Source organism: Clarias gariepinus, chromosome 25 (assembly GCF_024256425.1).
Source record: "Clarias gariepinus isolate MV-2021 ecotype Netherlands chromosome 25, CGAR_prim_01v2, whole genome shotgun sequence".
Taxonomy (NCBI): Eukaryota; Metazoa; Chordata; class Actinopteri; order Siluriformes; family Clariidae; genus Clarias; species Clarias gariepinus.
In genome coordinates this window covers 5,235,574-5,258,045 of record NC_071124.1, presented here as the reverse complement: position 1 = coordinate 5,258,045, position 22,472 = coordinate 5,235,574, and the positions used below count along the sequence as shown (strand labels likewise).

Genomic DNA, 22,472 nt, shown 5'->3' with positions numbered 1-22,472 from the left:
CCAACACTGGGAAAACTTGCACATGCTTGATGAGTAATAATTCACCACAATTAATAATTAAGAGCTTAGCTTAATAATAACTGATTATTTGAAACAGGAATAAATAAATATGTCCTTGCATCTGGTTCTCAAGTGTGTGAATGCACTTACTCCTGTGATGCTCTAGAGGGCATATTTTAAGATCTGTCGCATCGCTCCTTCCCAGTTATCAATTAGCCAGCATTCTGCACACACACACACACACACACCGCATAACCCAGGGCTAATCCCAGCTGCAGGCGTCACTGCGAATACCTCCAGAGTGAAAGCGGTGAGCTCCTTCTCTAGTAAACATGCTCCACAGCAACAGGTGGCACACACACACACACACACACACACACACACATGAAAACACTCGGCAGAGCTGTAATTTTCTCACAGAGCTTTATAAGCCGAGATCTAAAGCAGGACGATGTCCTCATCCGAATGCACGCGTTACTTTTAGATCAGTTCCATATATACATACATGGACCGCTATATTTATACACCACTTCTCCGCGCGTGCCACACGCGTGAGCTAATGCAGGCCGTGACAATTACCACCAATTACAGCCAATTACCGGGGAAATCCTTTTTATAACGCAACCGCACAACAAGCAGACAGACCCGGTCTTTAAAGGTAGAGCTATTTCCGTCCGTGTTGTTGGAAATGCTTTATTATCAAGGACAAAGGGAACGATAAGAACGAGGGAACGAAACATGTTTCTCGAGAAAGACAGCTCGTTTTAGGAAGCCGCAACGGGGTGTAAACATGGTAGTTTGGATGGTGACAGACGGAGGGTATATACAAGAGAGCGATTGGTTTCTATAGCTACTGCTGAGAGAGAGAGAGAGAAAGAAGAGGAGAAAGAGAGAGAGAAAGAGAGAGAGAATGAGTCAGACCCAGATAGAATCAGTAAACCAAGCCAACCGCTCACTAATGACACGTATCATGAGCTTTCTCTCTCGCTCCCGCTCATTTCCTGTTCCACCTTCATGTCCCCAACTCGAGCAAATCGTATCGCCATATATATGTGTGTGTGTCAGGTCAGCCCACACATTTGGACACACTCACACACACACACTTTCCCCATCGCCCACCCAGAGCCACGGTCACCGTATTCGTTTTTAGTCCCTCTTATCTTTCAAAGCAAATAATCCCGAGTAAGCAAGCGCCACTGGAATTCCAGCAATGCACTCGGGCATGAGGAAAGCACTCGGGTTTTACTCACCTGTGACCACCTTACCTGGGAAACTAACCTCCCAGGAACACACACACACACACACACATTTTCTTGCATTTGTGAAAAAACTTTTACAGAATAAATCACGGGCAATTCCTGGGTTATGAAAAACTCTTCCGTTCATTTCTTTCTCACTCTCTCTCTCTCTCTCCCATACACTCTCACTCTCTCTCTCACACACTCTCTCTCCTACTCTCTCCCCTCTGGCTGTAAATGGCTCTTCCCTGTCATCATCATTACAGGACTGATTACCTGTCATTAGGGTTCATTAAGGGCTATCTGGATGGCGGCAGGGGACAGCGCAGCCCTGCCCTGCCTGTCAACACCAGGGTTCATCCAACATCCCTGGGAGTCTTGGACACACACACACACACACACACACACATTCGTCCATGCGTAAGGCTGTCCATCCAGCCTGTCCACAAGCAGTTCCTGTTGAGATCATTTTTCCCCTCTCTGAGATTCCACTTGCACTTACATCACATACCAGTGAGCTTAAATATTCGAACCAAAAAAAAAAACAGTAAAGCTTTTCCATTCAATTTAAAATGCTCTTATTTTATTAAACATTTGTGTCAATTCAGTGCACAAAAGGACTCCATAGATGTGATGAACCTGGTGATTCAGTACCTTCAAGACGTCAGCTGACTTCATTTCATTGCCACATGACGTTGCTGAGTCTCGACCTGAGCAACTGAAGCGACCGCAGATCATAACACACTGCCTCCAGAGGCTTGTACAGTGGACGCTATGCATGATGAGTGCATCGCTTCCTCGCTCAATCTGGACGCGTCGGACCACACAACCTTTTCCCATCAGTCCAAAGTCAGATCTTCATGCTCCCTAGCTGATTAAAGGTTTTGTTTTTTGTTTTCTTGACGTGTATCGCAAGAACAAGTTGCTTTCTCATGGTCACACAGCTGTTTGGCTGTTATGAGTTCTCATCACATTATTTTGTATGGAAATTCTCTTACTTTCACTTACTAAACATAGCTCTGATTTCTACTGAACATTTTTTTTTTGCAACTTCTGTCATGTTTTTTTTTTTTTTTTTAATTATTTTCCCTCGCCAAGTTTCTGCCATGAAGTTGACAGTTCAGCTCTGTACTTCCAGGTTTTAATAATGTGTTGGACAGTTCATAATGCAGTTCCATTTGCTCGATGCAGGCCAATAATTTAAATCTTTAGGGTGTGCCAGGTTTGGAAAATGATTAACATTCGGTTGAGGTAACAGTGACTCTGTTTCAAGTAGTTCAACTTCTTACTGAAGTTGCAGGAAAACATTTAAATGGTGCAAAAATTTTAAAGAATCCATGGCTGTACATCCATGAATGACGGTCCCGAAGCGCACTGCAGTCGTTCCCAGGATCATTCAACAAGTGGAGCGCTCTCAAGAAAAAATTAAATAAATTTGCCACTTTCCCCATACAGTCCTTTTCCACTGTCCTCAGGCCATTAAAGGGGTTCTTGGGAGGCCAGCGATTCAGATTTTAAGCAGGAAGTCCAGTCACGGCTCCGGCACACTGAGAACTTTCTTCCTTTATGGTATCCAAGCACAAATAAAACACTAGGATAAGTGCATAAGTGTAGCAGGGGATTATATAGAGAAATAAAGGGAGTCTTTACTGTTCTGTTATTCCGCATAATCAAAATTCCCAGTTTGACTTTGTATAATCAGAATAAAGACAGTTCTTTTAGTTCAGCTGAAGTTGAGGATGATGTAATTACTTTTTTTTTTTTCTCTCACATGATGCCAAAATTCCTTAGCGTTTAGCCTGAAGTCCTGTCCTTCACTGTCTCTGGGATTTAACGCATTACTTGAACTGTACCACTGGGGGCACTATGTAATCAAAGTTCATCCCTCACCTTTTAAAGGTCAATTTTAGCTATCACATTTGATTGAAATTGACCGTCGATAAAATTATAAGTGATTTACCGCCTCACTAGTTACATCAAAGACACATGTCCTGCGCACTCCTTTGTAGCCTGAGCGCCTAACATTCTCCCTCTTTCTCTTTCCCCTCAGGGCTGGGAGGAGAGCGTGGACGCAGCTGTGTCTCATCTCTTGAGAACGTGTCTGTCGAGAAGTCCTAAGGACCAAGCAATTAGCCTGAGCACGTCCCAGCTGAGCATGCCCAAAGATACCTCACGCCTCAAGAAACATATCACGCTGCTGTGCGATCGCATCGGTAAAGGAGGACGGCTGTCGCTTTCCTCTGAAGCCAATGCTCCGACACCTGTTATGATGCCAGGTCAGAATAAACAAACAAAACAAATAAATAAATCTCTTGTTGTATTTAAACTGTATATATAACAAGGGGTTCAACAAGGTTCAGTATGGTGTATGATTCACTTTCACTTGTCCTTGTCTGTCCTGTTATAAAAGTTAAGAGCTTCCGAAGGATGGTGTTAAAGCCCCCGTTTCATTGATCAGTGTGTTTGCTGTCTGGCTGTGTGCTCCTGCATACCTTAAAGGCTCCAGGCCCTCAGCAGGGCCCATCAGGACAGAGGCTCCTACGCATCATTAAACTCCGACAATAGGACCCAGTGGGGGCCGAAGAAGCTGCCTGTAATCCTCTGCTTTCCTAAAGCACCGTAATTCCTGCCCTGGCTCACCCTCCGGACCTCATCCTGCAGCGTGCTCAAATAAAACCCACTCATTCTGCTTCTTCTTCTTCCTCTTTGTGGATTTCACCCTTTTTTCAGGTCATGTCACATACATGTGGTTTTTGGCCATGTCACAGAGAAGAATGTGTGAAGCAGTGCCGCAAGTTTGTCGAGTTTGGTTTTGAAGACCAGGTATTTCGTCCTGTACTATTTTGAGGTAAGTAAAAAAAATTACGAAAAAAAAAAGGATTACAAAGCATTCTGACAACACTCGACACACCAGTTGGACCGGAGAAAGGAATAACGTCTGGAAAAACTAACTGGACATGAAAACGTTGGGCCGAAAACGTCTTAGACTGACAATTCCCAAACTTAGCGTTCAGCGAATGTTGGATCAAGGGCATCAAAGGAAAAAAGAAAACCCAAATCATATCCGTCAATTTGACGTGCTAATCATTTCCATGAATTCTTCTGTGCTGATTCTAACCCCTTACTGGAGGAAAATAACGTCAAAACAAGTTGGCTCCAAGCAACAAGAGCAAATCCTGTTGGCTGTGATGATGATAAGAATTATTACAAATCGATTAAGATGTTTAAAGAGATGCTGCCGCTGTAGTTACAGTGTGAAGATTGTCCCGTGCTTAGAAAGGAGTCTTGTTTTAGTCTATCAAGATTATTTAAAAATAATTTTAAGGTTAATTAACCACAGAAGTGTGATTTGCGGTCTTGGGAAATGTTCATATCCAACAAGGGTTAATGAATTCTGAGTACAAACTACAGTAGGACTACTAACTAACTAACTACTAACGGGTAATTAGCATTCATGAATTCCCGTAATATTTTTTTACGCAATATTCAGAAAACATTCACACATCGTTTGTTTTATTCAGGGAGGTTTTCCCTTATCTGCTGCCTCTGGCTTAGATCAGATCTTAAAGATCTGGATTTCCATAAAGCAGCTTTGATTTGTGAATAAAATGGAATTGATTCCAATTAAACCCAAAAATAGCTAGCATGAAAGGTGAAATTATTCTTTTGAACGTCACGTCCGCGATCATATCGGCGCAGTTGCGGTAGTCGCGGTTGGTTTCACAGCCGTAACCGCCACCCAGGCACAATCCACACATACACTCGCGTCCGAGAGAGGACGTCTCACTCGAGCAATCAATTCTCGATGAGAGTGGCAACCCCGATTCACTTTTCCAATCTCTCTCTCTCTCGCTCTTTCGTTTTTCCTCGGTCGCTTTCCTCACTTCCTGGCTTGGAGCCAAAGCACACAGCCGGCTCCCATTCGAGCAAAAGCCTGTCAGGCTGTAGATAAACAGTAATTTATTACCCGATGCTTTTTCAACCGGCTGTGAATGCAAAGTGTTTACGTTTCCACCAGCACCGGCAGCAACAGAGACCTCTGTGCCCGTTCGGGCCCCCGATTTTTCAGCTCCCGTGTTTGTCTGTGTGTGTTTTCAGAGCGTGCAGGGTGTTTACGTCTGTGTGTCGCTTTGTGTGGATTAAACGGCTGGAGAGTCGGTGATTCTTTGAGCTTTTTCTTTCTTTCTCTCTCTCCATGAGGATAATTGCAACTTTAGAAAAGGAAGAGAGGGAGGGTCCAAGGGAGGCAGAGAGAAGAGTAGGGGGTTATGTCTGATGAGGACGCTCCAGCTCTGTGAAGAATGTGCGAATGATTAAGCGAGCGAGTGTCATCTTCTTCTCCTCTCCCCTCCACTCCACGTCTGCAGCCTCCTATCCGATCCCTCCCTCCCTTATATCCCTCCCTGTCTGCCTTCATTTCTCAATCTCTCCCCCTCTCTTTCTCTCTCTCACTCTCTCTCTGGTGATCTGGCCCCGTGTCCTCTCCATGGCAGCTGGGACATGTAGACAGTCCATGATCTCACGCCGTCCTCATCCGTGATAGCGAGAGCTGATAGAGGGATAGAGTGTGGATGGATACATTGGACGAATGGAGAGCGACGAGCTGTTCTCAGCCGTCCACCGAGCATTCCTTCTCCCTGATGAACTGCGTCTGTAGGACACGTTGCCTCGGTTCCTAACACCGAGCTCAGGACACACACACACATACACAAATCACAAAAGCAGACCTTTCTGATTTGTCTCTTTCTGTCGTTTTTTGTTTCATTCTCGAGAGATTCATTGCTCAGTTGTCCCATTCTTTTATTTATTTATTTTTTTTACGGATTTAAAAGTCAAACCCATTCCCTCCTGTCCTTCAAACTTGCTTCCTGTGTCGTCTCGTGCTGCACCTGCCTCAGAGCCTAAAAGTCTCCCGCACCCTTTGGCAAAGCAGAATGTCCTCCCACCGAGACGGTAGGACAGACTGCTTGCGGAATTCTCCATCACTCCCACTCGTCGCTGGCTCAGAGCTCGGGACCGAGGTCAGGCTGAGAGCCGACCTGACTTTCTGCCACATATCATGTCTGACGATGATGGAAAGGTAAAGTGGGAGTTTGGAGCTATTAGCAGGACTAAACTTGCAAAAGTGAAGAAAGCTCCTGAATCCCTGACCTCTTGACCTTAAATTTTGTTCATCATTTTCTGAAGTTTTGATCCTTGGGTGCTGTTACAGTTACAGTTTTTTTTTATTGTTTGTTGGTGTAATATTACATCTAAAATTTTTTTTTTGGCTTAGACTAATTAATATTTTGTTACAAACAATGCAAATAGAGATAAAAACAAAAACAAAAAAACGCTCACTTAATGTTTACACATCCAACTGGTCGGTCAGAAGGGAGTGTGTCGTCTTGTGTTATTTGGTGTTAGTGTAACACCTCATGCACCTAACCAAGCCCAGTGCATTTAGGCATGAGATTCAAGGCTCCTTTACTGCCCTGTCTCCTATTCAGCTTCTTTATGGAGGCCTTAAATGCATTCCGGAGTTCCTGTTCCCCATCAAGGGAGACTTTTTATACCTCCTCTAAGACGTCTGAGTTTTTTTTTTTTCTCTTTCAGGAAGTGTTTGTGTTTTTCCCAGGCACTGTAGCTGATGAAACCCCTGCTGTAGACGTGCATTTACATATTAATGCAGGCTTTATTGTTTAATCGAAGCGTGATTTATCCTCTTTCATACAGTATCCGGCTTCCAGCCATGAGCGCAAAGAGAAAACTTTTGGAAGCGCAGCCGTGTCGGTGCAAGCATGTCCGACGCACCTGCGGATGACTTTTACACAACACTCAAACTGTTTGGCTTCTATGAAATCCTCTCTGGAAAGCTTATTATTCCACTTTACATAATGTGTCAGCAGTAATAAAATCCGAGCAGGTTTTATTTGCTTATCGGTCACAGCTGTTAACTCCGATTAACGATGACGAAGTGAGGTTCGATGTGGAGAAACACCAGTCAGACCGAGTTCAAGGAAAAAGTAAAAACGCTCGCATATTAATCTTCATAACAGACCTCGTAACGAAACCGTGAGGGAAAACGTCATTTGTTTTTGTGTCCGTTTCCGACTTTGCCGAAATGCACTTCTATTAGTGATCAAGTGGGATTTAGTGTCCTCTTCCAGCGTCCGTACACTCCCATAATAGTTTAGAGTTAGTTCGAGTTCGAGGGGTGACTTTATTAGGGACGGAAATCACAAGGGGGCCAACCGGTACAATATTATCACGATATCTAGGTAGCGATTTGATTTGTATTGTGATTCTATAATTATCATGATTTTATGAATATCCCGATTCAATGTTCAAATTTATTTCTCTTTTTTTTTTTCTAAACAAACTGGCTGCCAAGTTGTGAATAGTTTAGAGCGCACCACCTGTATTATTATAAAGGAACTGCACCGTTTTTACCACCTCAAATGCAAAAATATATAAATAAAATATTTTAGCCATTCGTGCAAGTCTGTGGGCTCATGTATGCAGTAAAGGAAGTAGAAATCAGTTTCGTGAACGTGTCAAAACTTTTTTGACTCTTTCAGAAAATTTAACAGGAACCGGCTCTTGGTCTGGTGCTGCTCAGTTGTGACAAGGGGGATACACACACACACACACACACTATCTTGTCTCGTGTGTCTGAAATCAGAACTTTCTCTTTTTTTTGGATGCGGTCCAGTGGAAATGAGGTTTTACCGAGCTCCAAGGGAGGAAACGGGAAGCACGCTGGACAGGAGTATAAAACGAAATAATTCACGCAGGCAGATGTGGAGATGTTAAATAAGCAGTAATGAGATGAAATGCATTTTTTAATCAGTCTTCTGACAGGCAGCGGTGAGGTAGTATTGCGATCGCAGGCCACGACTAAACTTGAAGCCGTGACACCGTAAAGCATCAGAATGTTATGAGATCACCAAATGTCTGATTTCGTTCAGTCCTGCTTACCGCCAAGACAAATCTCAGCCTTTAAACTCAGTTTGTGAAACGGCAAAACCGCGAAAAAGGTGTATCGAGTTCTCCGGGTGGCCGATAACACCGCTCCTCTGCATTCTCACACCAATCTCCTTTCGACCAGACGCGCAAACCGCCGACCGCCGTTTCCACTCGCCGACATGACCGTGTTATCCTAGCAGGAGGGACGTGTTTCCTTCTCTTGTTGATCCAACCGAGGTAGATGGTGATCTTGACCTCTTCTTTTCTGCCAGGCTGTCAGCTTATAACGTTTATCAAAACACCGGCGTGTATCCCGTTTCAAGCGTGAACCCTGAACAAACAAGAGTGTTAACGTTAGCTAAATCTAATAGTCGGCTGGTGTTCCGTGTTGAGCAGATTGACTTTATTGAATGGGATTATCCTAATCAGCCTGGTGAAGAAAAAAGGTGGGGTACGGTGTTTGAGGATGTAGGACGGGAAGAGAAACAACCTAAGGGATTGTACAAAGGCTGTTCGGAACGCAAGGGGTGCGGCACAAGGGGTTCAATTCATAAGCTCCTTCCTCAAGGGCCCCTAATGCTGCTTGATCCCTAGATAGGGAGCAGCAGACACAGTCTGGGGACTCGCTGTGCAGACAGCCGGTGGGGATTTGATAGCTTTCAAGTTTCAGGATATTTTGAAAATTTCTTTCAACAGGTACGTTTGATAAATAGACTTGTGCCGCAAAGTGGTTATGTACTGCCTAGTCTCACTTAGCAGCATGTCAAGTGTTTCATTCTAGCACTACAACAGAAATGATCAAATCACAGTTTGAATCAATTCCTAAATGAAAAGTTGTGCCATTTACCTAGTTGTAGAAATTCTATCAAGCAATTTTGTCCCAGTTCCTCATTCAGCCTGTTTTTCTCTCTTCTTAGGTTATTAAGATGGAAAAAAAAATCCTCTTTGTATTATGAAGAAACCAGACACTCCCATGTTTGAAAACCAACATTTGAATTAAACTGGCGACTCCGTTCATAAATGTTAAATATCTTCTACATCATATAAACAATATTGTTTTTTTTTCTTGCAAAAAAATGTCATTTAAATATTAAAATCCACTTATTATTAGTTTTGTGTCCCATAAGTCCCTGATAATGAGCTGTTACCATAGAAAAAATAGCATCAATACAGTATAAACCTCTGTTGACATAAATGCTATTTTTAATTTAAGGGTGACCGATGCCCTTATCTAGAGTGAATTATTTTTTTTTTCTCATTATACATTTGAGCAGTTAAGGGGTTAAGGACCTTTTGAACTAGTGATGGAAAGTTTGGATCATTTTAGCCTCTGTTCTTTAAATCTCGACCATCAAAATGACCAAAACTGTTTTGGAGTCATTTAGTTAATTTCGATTTTTAGTTTTGATCAGAAATAAAGTAAAATGTAACATCCTCAATAAACAGACCCCCAGCACGTCTACATACACAAATTTTGGCTCTAGTTCCAGTAATGAAAATATTACAATGTGGCAAAGGATTATGATAAACAGAATGAGCAGCTCACCTCTCATACTGTATCTTCTGGTCCGTCCATGAAGGAGCCATCAGTAGTTTAAAACTGGCATTTTCTGATCAGTTGTCCGAGGCCTTAAATACTGAGCTACCCCTGTCCTCATTCAAAAATTAATCAACATCGGTCAACAATTAAATGGTTATAATGTAAATTATACAAAAGGTATTTCCGCCTGAGCAATCTGATTGGATGAGAGAGATCTCAAAATGGGGTAATAATAGATGGTAACAGCACTGGGACGTTTACCTACTGTATATGTATCACTCCAGGTCACAGGTCTTCTAACAATCGTTTATTACTGTACACTAATTCTCAGCTGCCAGCATGGATCAAAGTAGGTCTGTATGGTTCGCAATACTGCCTGCCAAGAAACACATTCAAAAGCAGTCATGGAAGTACTTTCAGCTAGAAAAATCATCTGATAACGTTATGTTATCTTAAACAACACGCTGTCTGCATAATAATTCCAAATTCCCCCTGTAATCTGTTTGCCTAAAATGAGCTAACTAAAGCCAACTAGCTTCTTAAACAAGGCTGCATCCCAAATCTTTCTAACTTTAAATCAAGGGAACTATCAAGTGATTATACACCATACCACAGTAGCTTCCCATGTAACCCTATTTGGGCTTTAAGCCCAGAACCCAGAAGTTAACAAAGCTGATATTCGAAAGCGGAATACGTGGAAATATAAAGAGAAACTTAAGAGATTTACAGGACTGTCCACCCGTCCATGGTTTATTGTCCTTACCTTTTTAGCTACGTAGTGCAGGTAAGAATTTAAATCTAGTTTCATCCCTGTTCATAACGCAAACTGTCAGCCGCCAGCATCTCCAGTCGCAGTTACTGTAATTAGTTCCGATAGGACTGAAAGGCAGAGGTGTGTAGAATAGCCAAAAAAATTTACTTAAGTAAGAGTAGCTGTACTTCAAAATAATATTACTCAAGTAGAAGTAAAAAGTAGTCATCTAAAATATTACTTAAATAAGAGTAAAAAAGTATTCAGTGAAAAGATACTCAAATACTTATAGAACACCGGCTGAAGATTTTTTTTTCCCACTATGCCGTCTGACCTGATTGGTCAAACAGCGTCATGTGATTATTGTTGCTGCGTCTGATTGGTGAAACAGTCATGCGGTAGATTCACCGGCTGCATGTGTGGAATAAATGGTTAGAAAAGTAATGAGTTGAGTGGAGCCAAATGTAGCGGAATAAGAGTAGCGTTTCATCTTCACAAATCTCAAGTAAAAGTAAAACGTATGGTGCAGTAAAACTACTCATAGATGTATTTTTTTTCAAAAGTGTCACTCAAGAAAATGTAACGGAGTAAATGTAACTCGTTACTACCAAAAATGATGTGTTTACAGAGCAAAATTTATTGGATTAATTAAAAAAAAAAACAATTCCTAATCTGTTGATAAATTTTTTATGTGGAACTATTGTATAAATGCAATATCGCACTCGAGGTCGTGCTGTTGTACTCGATATCACAACATTTTTTTTTCTTTTTTTGCCAGCAGTGTAAAGGCTAGTGGAACTAACAAGCATTTAATATTTATTAATGCATCTGTGTGTTAATTATGTGAATTCTCTTCTAGCGTGCTGCGAGGGCGTCCCCGAGCCGATCGCGGAGGAGGAAGAAGATCCAGCCTTGCAGCTGGAAGCCACTGAGAAGATCATTAAGAAGAAGCAGCCCTCGAAGAAAGTTAAAAGCAAAACAGGTGAGCCAATATTTGCTTTTTCTTTTTTTTTTTTCTCTCTCTATTTACTTATGGATAAAATTTAATCCATTACTGTAGAACCGAATACTGGGAATTAAACTCGCAGCCTTGTGGTCATTAGAAGAGAATGTTAACCACTGAGCCGCCATCATACACATCACTCTGCCCATCGCCAGCGATGGAAGAAACCCACATCTGGAGCTTCTAGCTCGTTTTCTTGATGGGTGTGCCTCTGTGTGACTTTGTGGTTCTCTCTCTTTTTTTTTTTTTTGGTCCTACTTTGCCCTCTGTCTTCATCTCATGGTCCATCTGGTTCTACTCTCTTTTTCTTCTCCCTCGCAGCCTGATTGGGCATAATAGCTGGCGAATCGGGATTTTTCCGCCCATTATCAAACTTGAGATTTTGCCATAGCGCTCCAATTTTATTATTATTTTTTTTAAATCAAATGAACTAAAGCTGTGCGATTTGATTCATCGAATCACAGCTTTTGAAAAGACTTGCATGTGCGTGCGTGTGCATGTGTGTATGGGAGAGTAAGCTTGAGTAGGGTGTTTTCCTCCGGGATCTGAAATATAAAAAAAAAACAAAAAAAAACAGTTCAGAGGAAATGCATACAGTGTTATTTTTTAAACACAATTTATCTCACATTGTGTGAGGTTAAGTGTGTGCAGGTGGTTCCTCGCGTAGCTTGCGTGCGTGTTCATGCGCAATCGTTCCGGGCAGGCCGTCAAACAGTGCATCATATTGCTCGTGCATTAATATGATTGCGTTTTTTTTTGTTGTTTTTGTTCCGATCGCCTCTAAAAATCCCGACAAAGCCTTAAATCTGCGCTCTCTGTTTGTAGTTTGCAGTGACATCTCTCATTGGCGTACACATGCACACACGCACACACACATGGAGAAATAACGTCATAATCCACTTGAACTGATGTTTACTTTGGTTTGGAGTCAAACCCGTGCTATGAGCAAAGCTCCAGTTTCTCTCACACAACATTTTATTTATTTTTTTATTGTCTGAACCACATCAAGATTGAAAGCTCTTCATTTGTCAATGGGAGGACGACAGATTTTTGACATCGCGTATCAGCGCTCCAATCTACAACATATTCCGAGTGGTGACGGATAAAAGGAAAATCAGACATCGAGCCAGAAGGACAACAGATCTCTGGAAGTGTCCTGAAGTGATGAACACTGATCTTCCAAATGGTGTTTCTTCAGGACGCTGGTGCGATAAATGTAACGAGCTATGACGAGGCAGATCTCAATAGTTCAGATGTCAATAGCCTCGATGTCGTTTAGATCTCAATAGCCTCAGAAGATGTTTATTTTTTATTTACTCAAATCACCAAGCTTTAAAAATCAAATTCAGTATGGAAACGTAGCCATTTTCAAAAGAGAATATTTCTTTATTTCAATCGAAATTATTCCGATTAGAGATTCCAGCATAACTTTTAACATGGACTCGTAAATGTAATTGAAGAACAAGAAGTAGGCGTTTTTTCTTCTTCTTTAAGGTTAGATTAGATTTTTGCCAATGAATCCCGCCTTCTTCATTATGATTGGTTACAAGAAATCAGTCCTATCTATGATTGGTTTGCGAGCCAATCGCTGCTTTTTCCTCAGCCAGAGACCCAGTGGATGAAAGTCAAGTAAAAGTCAGGTGGGAGAGAGTTGTTCACACAGAGTTTACTGATCTGGAACGGAGGCAAAACATTCGCCCTGGGAAACATGTCACATCAGCTAATGTTACCCCTAAGTGGGGCAGACATGCGCAGAAGGAATATATTCATTCAGACGTTTAGATCACGTGTTTACACGGCTAATATCTACCAACTGAACAGAATATCTAAGGTTTAACTCAATTAATTGATTTTAATCATTTTAATTTACGCACTCACAACTTTACTTCGTATCTAAAGATCATTTTTGGACACACAAAGAATAGCTTATAACCAGGAATGATTAAAAGCAAGCTGCAAAGATTGTTGGTTTATCTGGATAGTACTGTATATGAAGCTAGTGCAGTTATCTTGGCTTGCTAATCTGCAGTGAAGTTAGCACAAAGCTAAGCACATTGTATATAAAGCAAGCAACCAGTTTTCTTATATTAGTATTGTTCAAGTCAAACTTGGGCTTGTGATCAAATTTCTGGTGAATGAAGGCATAAAAGCGATCAACATTTATAAAAGTACAGTACGGTGACGAGACTCTTAGCCGCAGTAAAGCATTTGAACGGAGTAAACGCTTTAAAGAAGACGACTGTCGATTACAGCCGAGGGTGGCTCAGAGCTTACTGCAGTCTTTCCCGTGAACATTCAGCAAATGGAACGCTTGATCCTTAAAAATCAGCGAATACCTCATCGCGGAAGAGGCACATCTGTCTGTTGGAAACTGCGCACACAATCATTCACCAACACCACGGTAAAGTCCTGATCTCACTCCAAGCCATTTCCACATGCTTAGACCTTTTAAGGAGTTCCTGGGAGGCCAGCGTAACAGACGTGAAGCAGACAATCTCTGGGGTACTGAGAAAACTTTCAGTTTTGATGGTATCCAAGCACTAGTGAAAAACTGGGATAAGTGCATTAGTGTAGCAGGGGATTATATAGAAAAATAGAGTTTTTACTCTTATACTGTAACTGCGTTAAGTTATTCTGCACCATCAGAAGTCCTGTGTACTGTATATATACTATAAAAATGGCCACACCCACTAATGACAAGTTATAAGTTTGAATGTGGGGTGACACTTTGCTCCAAAATCTTCCATAAGTGGTTGATTGGGTTAAGATCCGGTGATCTAGCAATTTCCCTCTAGGATTAATAAACTTCTTTGAATCTTGAATCAGAAGATGGCGGAGGGGTCATTGTAGATGAGACCACGACAATCGCTATAGGCTAGAAATATTGCTTATACTTTAAAGGCAAAAGGTGACATAGCATCGGTATGTATAATGAAATTGGAAGTGATCCATGGTAGGAATTTGGTGTAGTGTAACATGCTTGGGTATAAAAAAACATAAACACACACACACACACACACACACACACACACACACACACACACACACACACACACAGAGTGGTTTATACATTTAGGTCTTATAAAAGCTTCCTTTACAGTTCCAGCACAGATGTATGCAAGTATACATGTGCAAAATCCACAAAGTCTTAATGTGGTTAATCCGGCCAGGCGTCTTGCCTAATGAGCAGCGCCTGAGTCGGGAGGTGGAGAGGTTGAGAGTCAGCATGTGCGATGCGTGCGGATCGTTAAGACTCAATTACGCAGTTATTTTCCTGTCAGAAGTACTCAGAAGGAAAATCAGCAATGCAGCGTGAATGTACGTACTGCACATCTTTAGAGCGGGTCTTTTTTTTTTTTTTTTTTTTTTTTTTACCAATAAAGTGAAACATAATGTACGTAATGATTCGAGAAGTGTAAAGGTTGTTACAGGTTAAGTAATGCACTAAATACAAATACATGAGTTTTGGTATAAAAACATGAGGTTTGTGTTGCCATATTAATCACTTTGACAAGAGACTAACTCCTTACCTTACAAACACAAATAGATCCAAAGAACGTTGCCCCAGTGTTCAGCAATTAAATACTGTGTGTGTGTGTGTGTGTGTGTTTAGCAGCCCTTGCCCACCCAGCGAATCCAATTAAAACTACGAAAAACAATATAAAAGGCAAAACAAACATTCAAAATCGAGTAGAGTTTTCCACAGTGATGCCAATTAGCGGCAATGCCACACAGATCGCGAGCAGTGACGTAGTGAAGCTTGGAAACTGTTTCCAAACAGATTAAGGACAAATGAAACATTTGGTTGTGATCATTGGTAGGAGTATTGAATTTATTTTCTTAAAAGGTTAGATAATTGTGGCACAGAAATCAATCATTCTGGCAGGTGTTTACAAGTGTTGAATCGATTATGCAGTTTAATCAAAGTAAATAATGTTATATTGTCTGAAAATTGTTGAATTCCACGAAAACCGACGGATTTCTCAAAAAAAATACAATCCATTTGCATCTAGTTCAAACACACAAATTATTTTTCTTCTTCTTTTGAGTTTATAGAGCGGTTAGTGCAATACCACCACCTACTGGATTGGAGTTCAGAGCAGAAGATTAGCAGGAAAAAGACAATCGATTTGTACAAGACAGGACATTTAAACAATCAACAACACAAGCTACACAGTATTTCAGTGTTTATGAAATACAAGAGGTGTTCAAGTCAAACCAGGACTTATGATGAAATTTCTTCTGAATGAAGATGTAAAACTGATTGACATTTACAGAACCCTTTTTTTTTTGCATTGGAGAAAAAAGTTTCACTGTATAACCACTTAGCATATCTTGTTATAACTGCCGTGTTTTCTTGATTCATTTCCATAAAATTACATAAGTATTCACACAAAAGCTCTACTGTTATGTTTCAGTGTCGTAATTTAATTCCTATTGCCATTATGATTCGCCAAGTACTGATGCGTCTTTTTTTTCTTTTTTTTTTACTGTTTACTGATTACCTAAAGTTTTCAATTCGACACATGTGTCAGAATTCCACTTCTTCTCTATGAACTTTCAACCAAAAAAAGGGTAATGACCCAAGTTTAGATTACGATTTTAAACATCAAGGAATCAGCAGACGCCTGTAGTGCTCCGGATCTTCCACAGAGCTCTGTGCAAACTCTCAAAACAGCTTTTGATTCTCTTCCTTTTTGGATCCCACCTGTGCCAAAACAACAAAGTTTTCTCTTCCACCCCCACCACTCATAAAGAACTGAGGAGAACCAGGACACCTCAGACGGTTTCAAACAGGCTCTTTCGTCTCCCCCGTGCCTTAGAGGAACAGCAAAAGCGGAAGTTATTAATCCCTAATTAGTTGTCTGTATTGCAGATCTTCAGACAAGGTTCTTTTTTTTCTGCAAAGTGCATCTGCTTAGACATGCCCTTTAATAACCACTCCGCCCCTTACCCTTGACCCATCACAGACAGAATGTTAAAAAAAGAAAAAAAAAATCATACATTTCCCTTCTGAACACACACACTCATATAGCCTAACATAAAGCTAATTAGGACGCCACCTAACAGGGTTCAGGACGGGCAGGAAGCATCTCTAATGGAGTTGAAAGGCTTCAAAAGGTGGCTTTGGATATGAGCTGCTACGCTCCTTGGGTGGAACACATGAAAGGTAGATAAAACTGAGATGAAAGGGAGAGTGTCTGTCTTTTTTTTTCTTCTAATTTCTTCCCTCTTTCAAATACAAACACACTTACATGCACCTAGACCCATTGACCTGCATTTACAACACCACCGGCTGAGCCGACGGACAGGCTCTCGCAACATTATGCAGCAGTGTAAATTCAGGATGATGCATGGTAGCGTGGACATCGCTATTATGATGGATCGGTCGTTGGTTTCACCCTGCGTGTTTCCATACATATAAATCAGCATGTAGCTCCGGTCAGATCGATGTCTGCTGAGAGGTTTGCTTGTACAGTGGGGTAAAAAAGTATTTAGTCAGCCACCAATTGTGCAAATTCTCCCACTTAAAAAGATGAGAGAGGCAATTATTAGAAAATGGAAGACATAAAAGATCACTGATAATCTCCTTCGATCTGGGGCTTCACACAAGATCTCACCCAGTGGGGTCAAAATGATCACAAGAACTGTAAGCAAAAATCCTAGAACCACACAGGGGGACCTAGTGAACGACATGCAGAGAGCTGAGATCAAAGTAACAAAGGCTACCATCAGTAAGGGACTCAAATCCTGCAGTGCCAGACGTGTCCCCCTGCTTAAGCCACTACATGTTTGGGCCCATCTGAAGTTTGCTAGAGAGCATTTGGATAATCCAGAAGAGGATTGGGAGAATGTCATATGGTCAGATGAAATCAAAATAGAACTTCGTGTTTAGAGGAGAAAGAATGCTGAGTTGCATCCAAAGAACACCATACCTACTATGAAGCATGGGGGTGGAAACATCATGCTTTGGGGCTGTTTTTCTGCAAAGGGACCAGGACAACTGATCCGTGTAAAGGAAAGAATGAATGGGGCCATGTATCGTGAGGTTTTGAGTAAAAACCCTCTACCATTAGCAAGGGCATTGAAGATGAAACATGGCTGGGTCTTTCAGCATTACAATTATCCCAAACACACTGCCCGGGCTGGAGTGGCTTCGTAAGAAACATTCTTAGGTCCTGGAGTGGCCTAGCCAGTCTCCAGATCTCAACCTCATAGAAAATCTTTGGAGGGAGTTAAAGGTCCGTGTTGCACAGCGACACCCCCAAAACATCACTGCTCTAGAGGAGATCTGCATGGAGGAATGGGCCAAAATACCAGCAACAGCGTGTGAACCTTTAACCTCTGTCATTGCCAACAAGGGGTATATAACGGAGTATTGGGATGAAATTTTGTTATTGACCAAATACTTATTTTTCACTATAATTTGCAAATAAATTCTTTAAAAATCCTACATTGTGATTTTCTGAATTTTTATTGCTTATTTTGTCTCTCATAGTTGAGTTATACCTATGATGAAAACAACAGGCCTCTCTCATCTTTTTAAGTGGGAGAACTTGCACAATTAGTGGCTGACTAAATACTTTTTCGCCCCACTGTAGCTAGGGAGAAATCAACAGGTGTTTTCCACTGGCTCTTGCTTCTTCTTTATACTTGGAGCTGGATGCCAGGGATCGTCAAACTCTGACCAGAAACCCAAGCCAAACCCAAACAGCGCAAATCAAATTAGTCCAACATAATCAAACGTCACTTGTCCATGTATTCCGCTCGGGTTCCGAGCGCCAAAACCACCAACGCAAAACTGAATTTGTTAGTCATCAATATCTAATTCAGTCAGACACATCTTTTGGTGGAAATTCGGTGATGAGATGGTCAGAGCTACAAAAGTTAAAGCTTAAGATTTCACACCTATCACTGTCATCTCCTCCAGTTGTTAATCCTTTACATGATTCTCCGGGGAGTCATAGGGAAGTTAGAGTGTAAGCGAGAACCTACATTGAAACAGATGCTAGACTCAGAGACTAATGCCAAGAGAGGAAGTATCTACCCAAGACTCGTATTTTATGACCTTGCTGTCCTTGTTGGGAAGAGGGGAACTATGCTTAAGTGTACACAGAGCTCCTCCTTAGGAGAATCTCCCAATGAGGTATCTGTCTACTGATCACTCCCAGTCCCAGCTTTTCATTTTTTATTTATTTTTTGTTTCCCTTTTTTGCTTTCACATCTGCTGGAGCTCGTAATTGATTTTCACGCTTGAAATCCGGGATGATATCGCTATACATTTAGTGGTCATGTTTAGGCATTTCACATTATTCTTACTCAAAACTTGACATGAAAGCTCCATCAGACAGGATGTAATGTTTTCTCATCTTCTGCCTGTTTTCTGAATTTGTTTTGTCTGTTTTCTGGCCCAAGTTTTAGAAGTTTTATATTTAGGTTTTCAGGGCAAGATATACAAATTGGTTTGAATTCCAACATTAAAAATTATTGCAGTTTTGTCTTCAGTAGTTAGAGGCGGGTATATGTGATGGAAAAATGGTTGTGGTGGTCAGAATACTTCTTCCTTCTGTGAAAGTAGATCTAGACCTAGTAGATTCTAGAGGGTTAAGGCGCTCTGGGTTATTGATCCGAAGTTCTTGGGTTCTTGGGTACAGCGCTCTGCTTACAACAGATCATTTGTTCTTTCAAACCTTAAACAGCATTTTCCTGATTGCTTAATTGTTTTTTGGGGTAATTCTACTAACTTTTAGTTAACATGGATTATTTATAGGGCACTAGATGGTGGTAGGCTGCCATGCGGAAAGCCTGGATTTGATTCCAGCCAGAGCCCAAACCAACTGGATGCATCTTTTGTGCCAGTCCCAAGCTTGGATAAATGGAAGGGTTGCATCAGAAAGGGCATCCAGCATGAAACTCGTTTTAGGTCGAATGTGCGGATCAGGTCCACTGTGGCGACCTCCTAATGGGAGCAGCTGAAAGAGTGATGACCATAAAGATAGCCCTAAAAAAACAATATAGCTGGTGAATGGAATTTGGAGCATTTGTATTTAAACTCCACTAGTACCCTAACCGTGGTTCAGTCCTTAGGGCTCCTTGCTTAGCTCTTGGTAGTTTCTTGACGGTAACTAACTTCCTTGTAGGGCGTACATGACCGCTTGTTGACTTTCCCAGCTGTAGATTAATGTGCAATCGGACCTGGTTTGCTGTATGTTTACTATACTGCAGTAATGAGTCTGGAATGTTCTATCAGATGGAAGTATTGAAATAGCGTGCCGATGGTAGCTGCGATCAAGCCGGAGTTGACGACAACCTGCTGGTGTCCTGAAGCACAGTCCGTATGTTTGCCTGGACCCAAGCCTTATGCTTTTGCTCAGCCCGGGCATCCCTCTCTGTCTGTGGGTCCCATAAAAATCTCATTAAACGCGTACAGATTCCAGGGAGCGGAGCAGGAGCGAGAACGCATAATGGCTATCAACATTCCTCGCAGAAACAGACGCACGTGTTCGTCTTGTTCGTTCTTCTCTCGAAGTCTAAGCCTGCGTCTCTTTTTCCGTTCTTAAAATAATGTTTTAGATGTAAAACAGACCTACGCAACAAACAGCCAAAAGTGGTCCAATTAGATTTTCAAATCTAATCGTCGGTTAAGGGCATATTTGGTGATTGTGAATATCTAAAATCTCTAGACTAAATTTGCTGCTGGTGAAAAAGAGCTTTTTGAGTTTAAATATGCACTTTTACCAGTCTGCGCCAGAAAAAAAAAAAAAAGTTCATTCATTTTTTTTAGTCTTAAAGGAAAGCTTTACTCTAAAACTATAGAACAATATAGTAGTGAAGGCATGCTGAAGCGACAGAGGGACATCACAAGTGAAGAACGATAGCAAAAAATATCCTGTTAAAAAATGTATTAATTTCCCCGAGTGCAATGCATCTATAAGACGAGTTAGTGCCCTGGTTATTTGATGATGTCGACAGCGGTATTAGCATAAAAATGAACAACAAATAAGAAACACCCGTTTCCAGTGCATACGCCAGAAGTTGTTAAACCCGTGTTAATTTTGAACGCAAGCATCGCTAGAGTGTAAGGTAAATCGTCAATGCTTTATTCGTAAATAATAACTACAAATACCTCAAGATTTTTTCGCTCGTTTGAACCTTCTCCGAATGTGGAACAGTTTAGTGTCCAGCCGTGAGAAACTCAACCTCGCTCTTCCACTCGCACTGTATTCTTTTCATTGGAACGGACCTGATTATGCACCGAGGTGCACTGCTCCTGAAGAGAGCTCTAACACATTTACACACACACACACACACACACACACATGTACACATGGCAAGCCCAGAGTGAGCTGTATCCTTTTACGAAAACAAAACAAGCTGATTGGGAAGTGGGCCCTAGAAAGAGGCCGTGAGTTTGCTCAGTAACAAAAGCTGCTTTCGTTTGACAAGTCCTGTTTTTAACAAGAGGCCTTTAATTTTGCGAGAAGGAAGCAATGAATTGTAAAATATACTTTTCCAGAGCCGGACCGTTAAGTACGCTCTGTAGCCCACTGCACATGGGATCGACCCTGTACAATGACTAACATATGTGTTTTCCATCCTTCGTCCATACCGGCACTTTCCTTTCCTTTTAATTCCCTCCCTTCTCTCTCTCTCTCTCTCTCTCTCTGTCTTTCACACACATTTTTTGTTTCAGCTTAGACACAAATTTTTTTTTTAATAAATACTTTTCTCATTTATCTGTCTCCTGAACAATATCCCGGTAGAACAGCGCTGACAGTCTGGATGTGCCACTGCACTCCTAGTTGTTGCACGTTAAACAGAGGTCAGGATTGAGGTCGGCAGCTGAGAGGAGCTAGTTGTATGCTGTCAGATGCTATAAGCGAGAACACAGGTTCGAGCACACGAGCAGGCTCACCGGAGTAGCCCTGTGTACTGCTCAGTCTCTTCACAGATCGAAAGCGCTCCGGTTTTCTTAATGGTGTCGTCGGGTTTTTCGCCTCCGGCCAGGACTCGAATTTGTGTCCGTGCATTGCGTGTTTGTTTCTCCAAATGTACAGTGCATGGTGTTACTGTATGCCAAGGCACATTTGGCAGCTGGCAAAGGGTCGAAGGTCATTTGTGAAACGAACCACAAAATTGGGAGGACGTGCGGTTTCAGTGGAGGAAAAAATACTCCATGTTCGCTTTCTCTCTCTCTCTCTTTCTCTCTCCTCCCACATGCCGTCTCTGCTTCCCGCTTCTTATTTCCTAGTGGGCGGACAGAAATATATCTGTCCCTGTGTACAGACGCGAGCAGTGCCCTTCGTTACCTTGTAAAAACAGGAACGCGCTCCATTCAAAATATTGAAGGATGGAAATTACCTACGTTTCCAGGTACCCCCCTCCCAAACACACCCACTTCCAGAACAACCGTGAAGTAAAAACGCGTTGACAGCAAGACTGTCGGCACATGTTTTTAATCGCACTAATTAAATATTAAATTTGACTCTCAGTTAGTGTTCTAGGGAGTGACCCAAATCCACCATTTGAGAGACATTGCCAGAAAAAGGTCCCAGATGGTCGGGAATGAGTGTGACACACTTCTGTAAAGAAACGGATTGTACAGATGAAGTTTTTATTAAAGGAAAAGAAAGCAATGCATACACTTTCGTGTAACAGACTCACTGGGAATTGACTGATTACTTTACACCCCTGTAAGCGAAGTTCACGTCCCTGATAAGAATCAACAAGGCTGGAGCGCTCAGTGGGTTTCACTCAGTCCGTGCTATCAGATCTGGGCTGGATTTGTTCACTAATCCCACTTCCTGGTTTTTCATGATGACCGTGGCACGATGGGAGGCTCAGCTCTGCAGGTCAGCGTGTTCATGGCCCGTGTACAGCCTTGGGGGATAGATATACATACGTTCGAATTCTGATTAGGCGTCTCCTGTAATGAATAACATCTAATCCAAATATTTAGAAAATATTCCAAGCTTTTTCAAGTTTTACTGG

At 41.7% G+C, this 22,472-nt stretch overlaps 1 protein-coding gene across 2 annotated transcripts in view; it reads left to right on the top strand.

Moving 5' to 3' along the window:
- The window catches only part of bbs9 (Bardet-Biedl syndrome 9), a 122,378-nt gene that overhangs the window by 58,829 nt on the left and 41,077 nt on the right, over positions 1 to 22,472 (top strand). For both annotated transcript variants that reach the window (XM_053486987.1, XM_053486986.1), the window contains 2 exons: positions 3,289 to 3,514; positions 11,337 to 11,459. In XM_053486987.1, the coding sequence (XP_053342962.1) occupies positions 3,289 to 3,514; positions 11,337 to 11,459 (349 nt within the window). The remainder of the gene's footprint in view (positions 1 to 3,288; positions 3,515 to 11,336; positions 11,460 to 22,472) is intronic.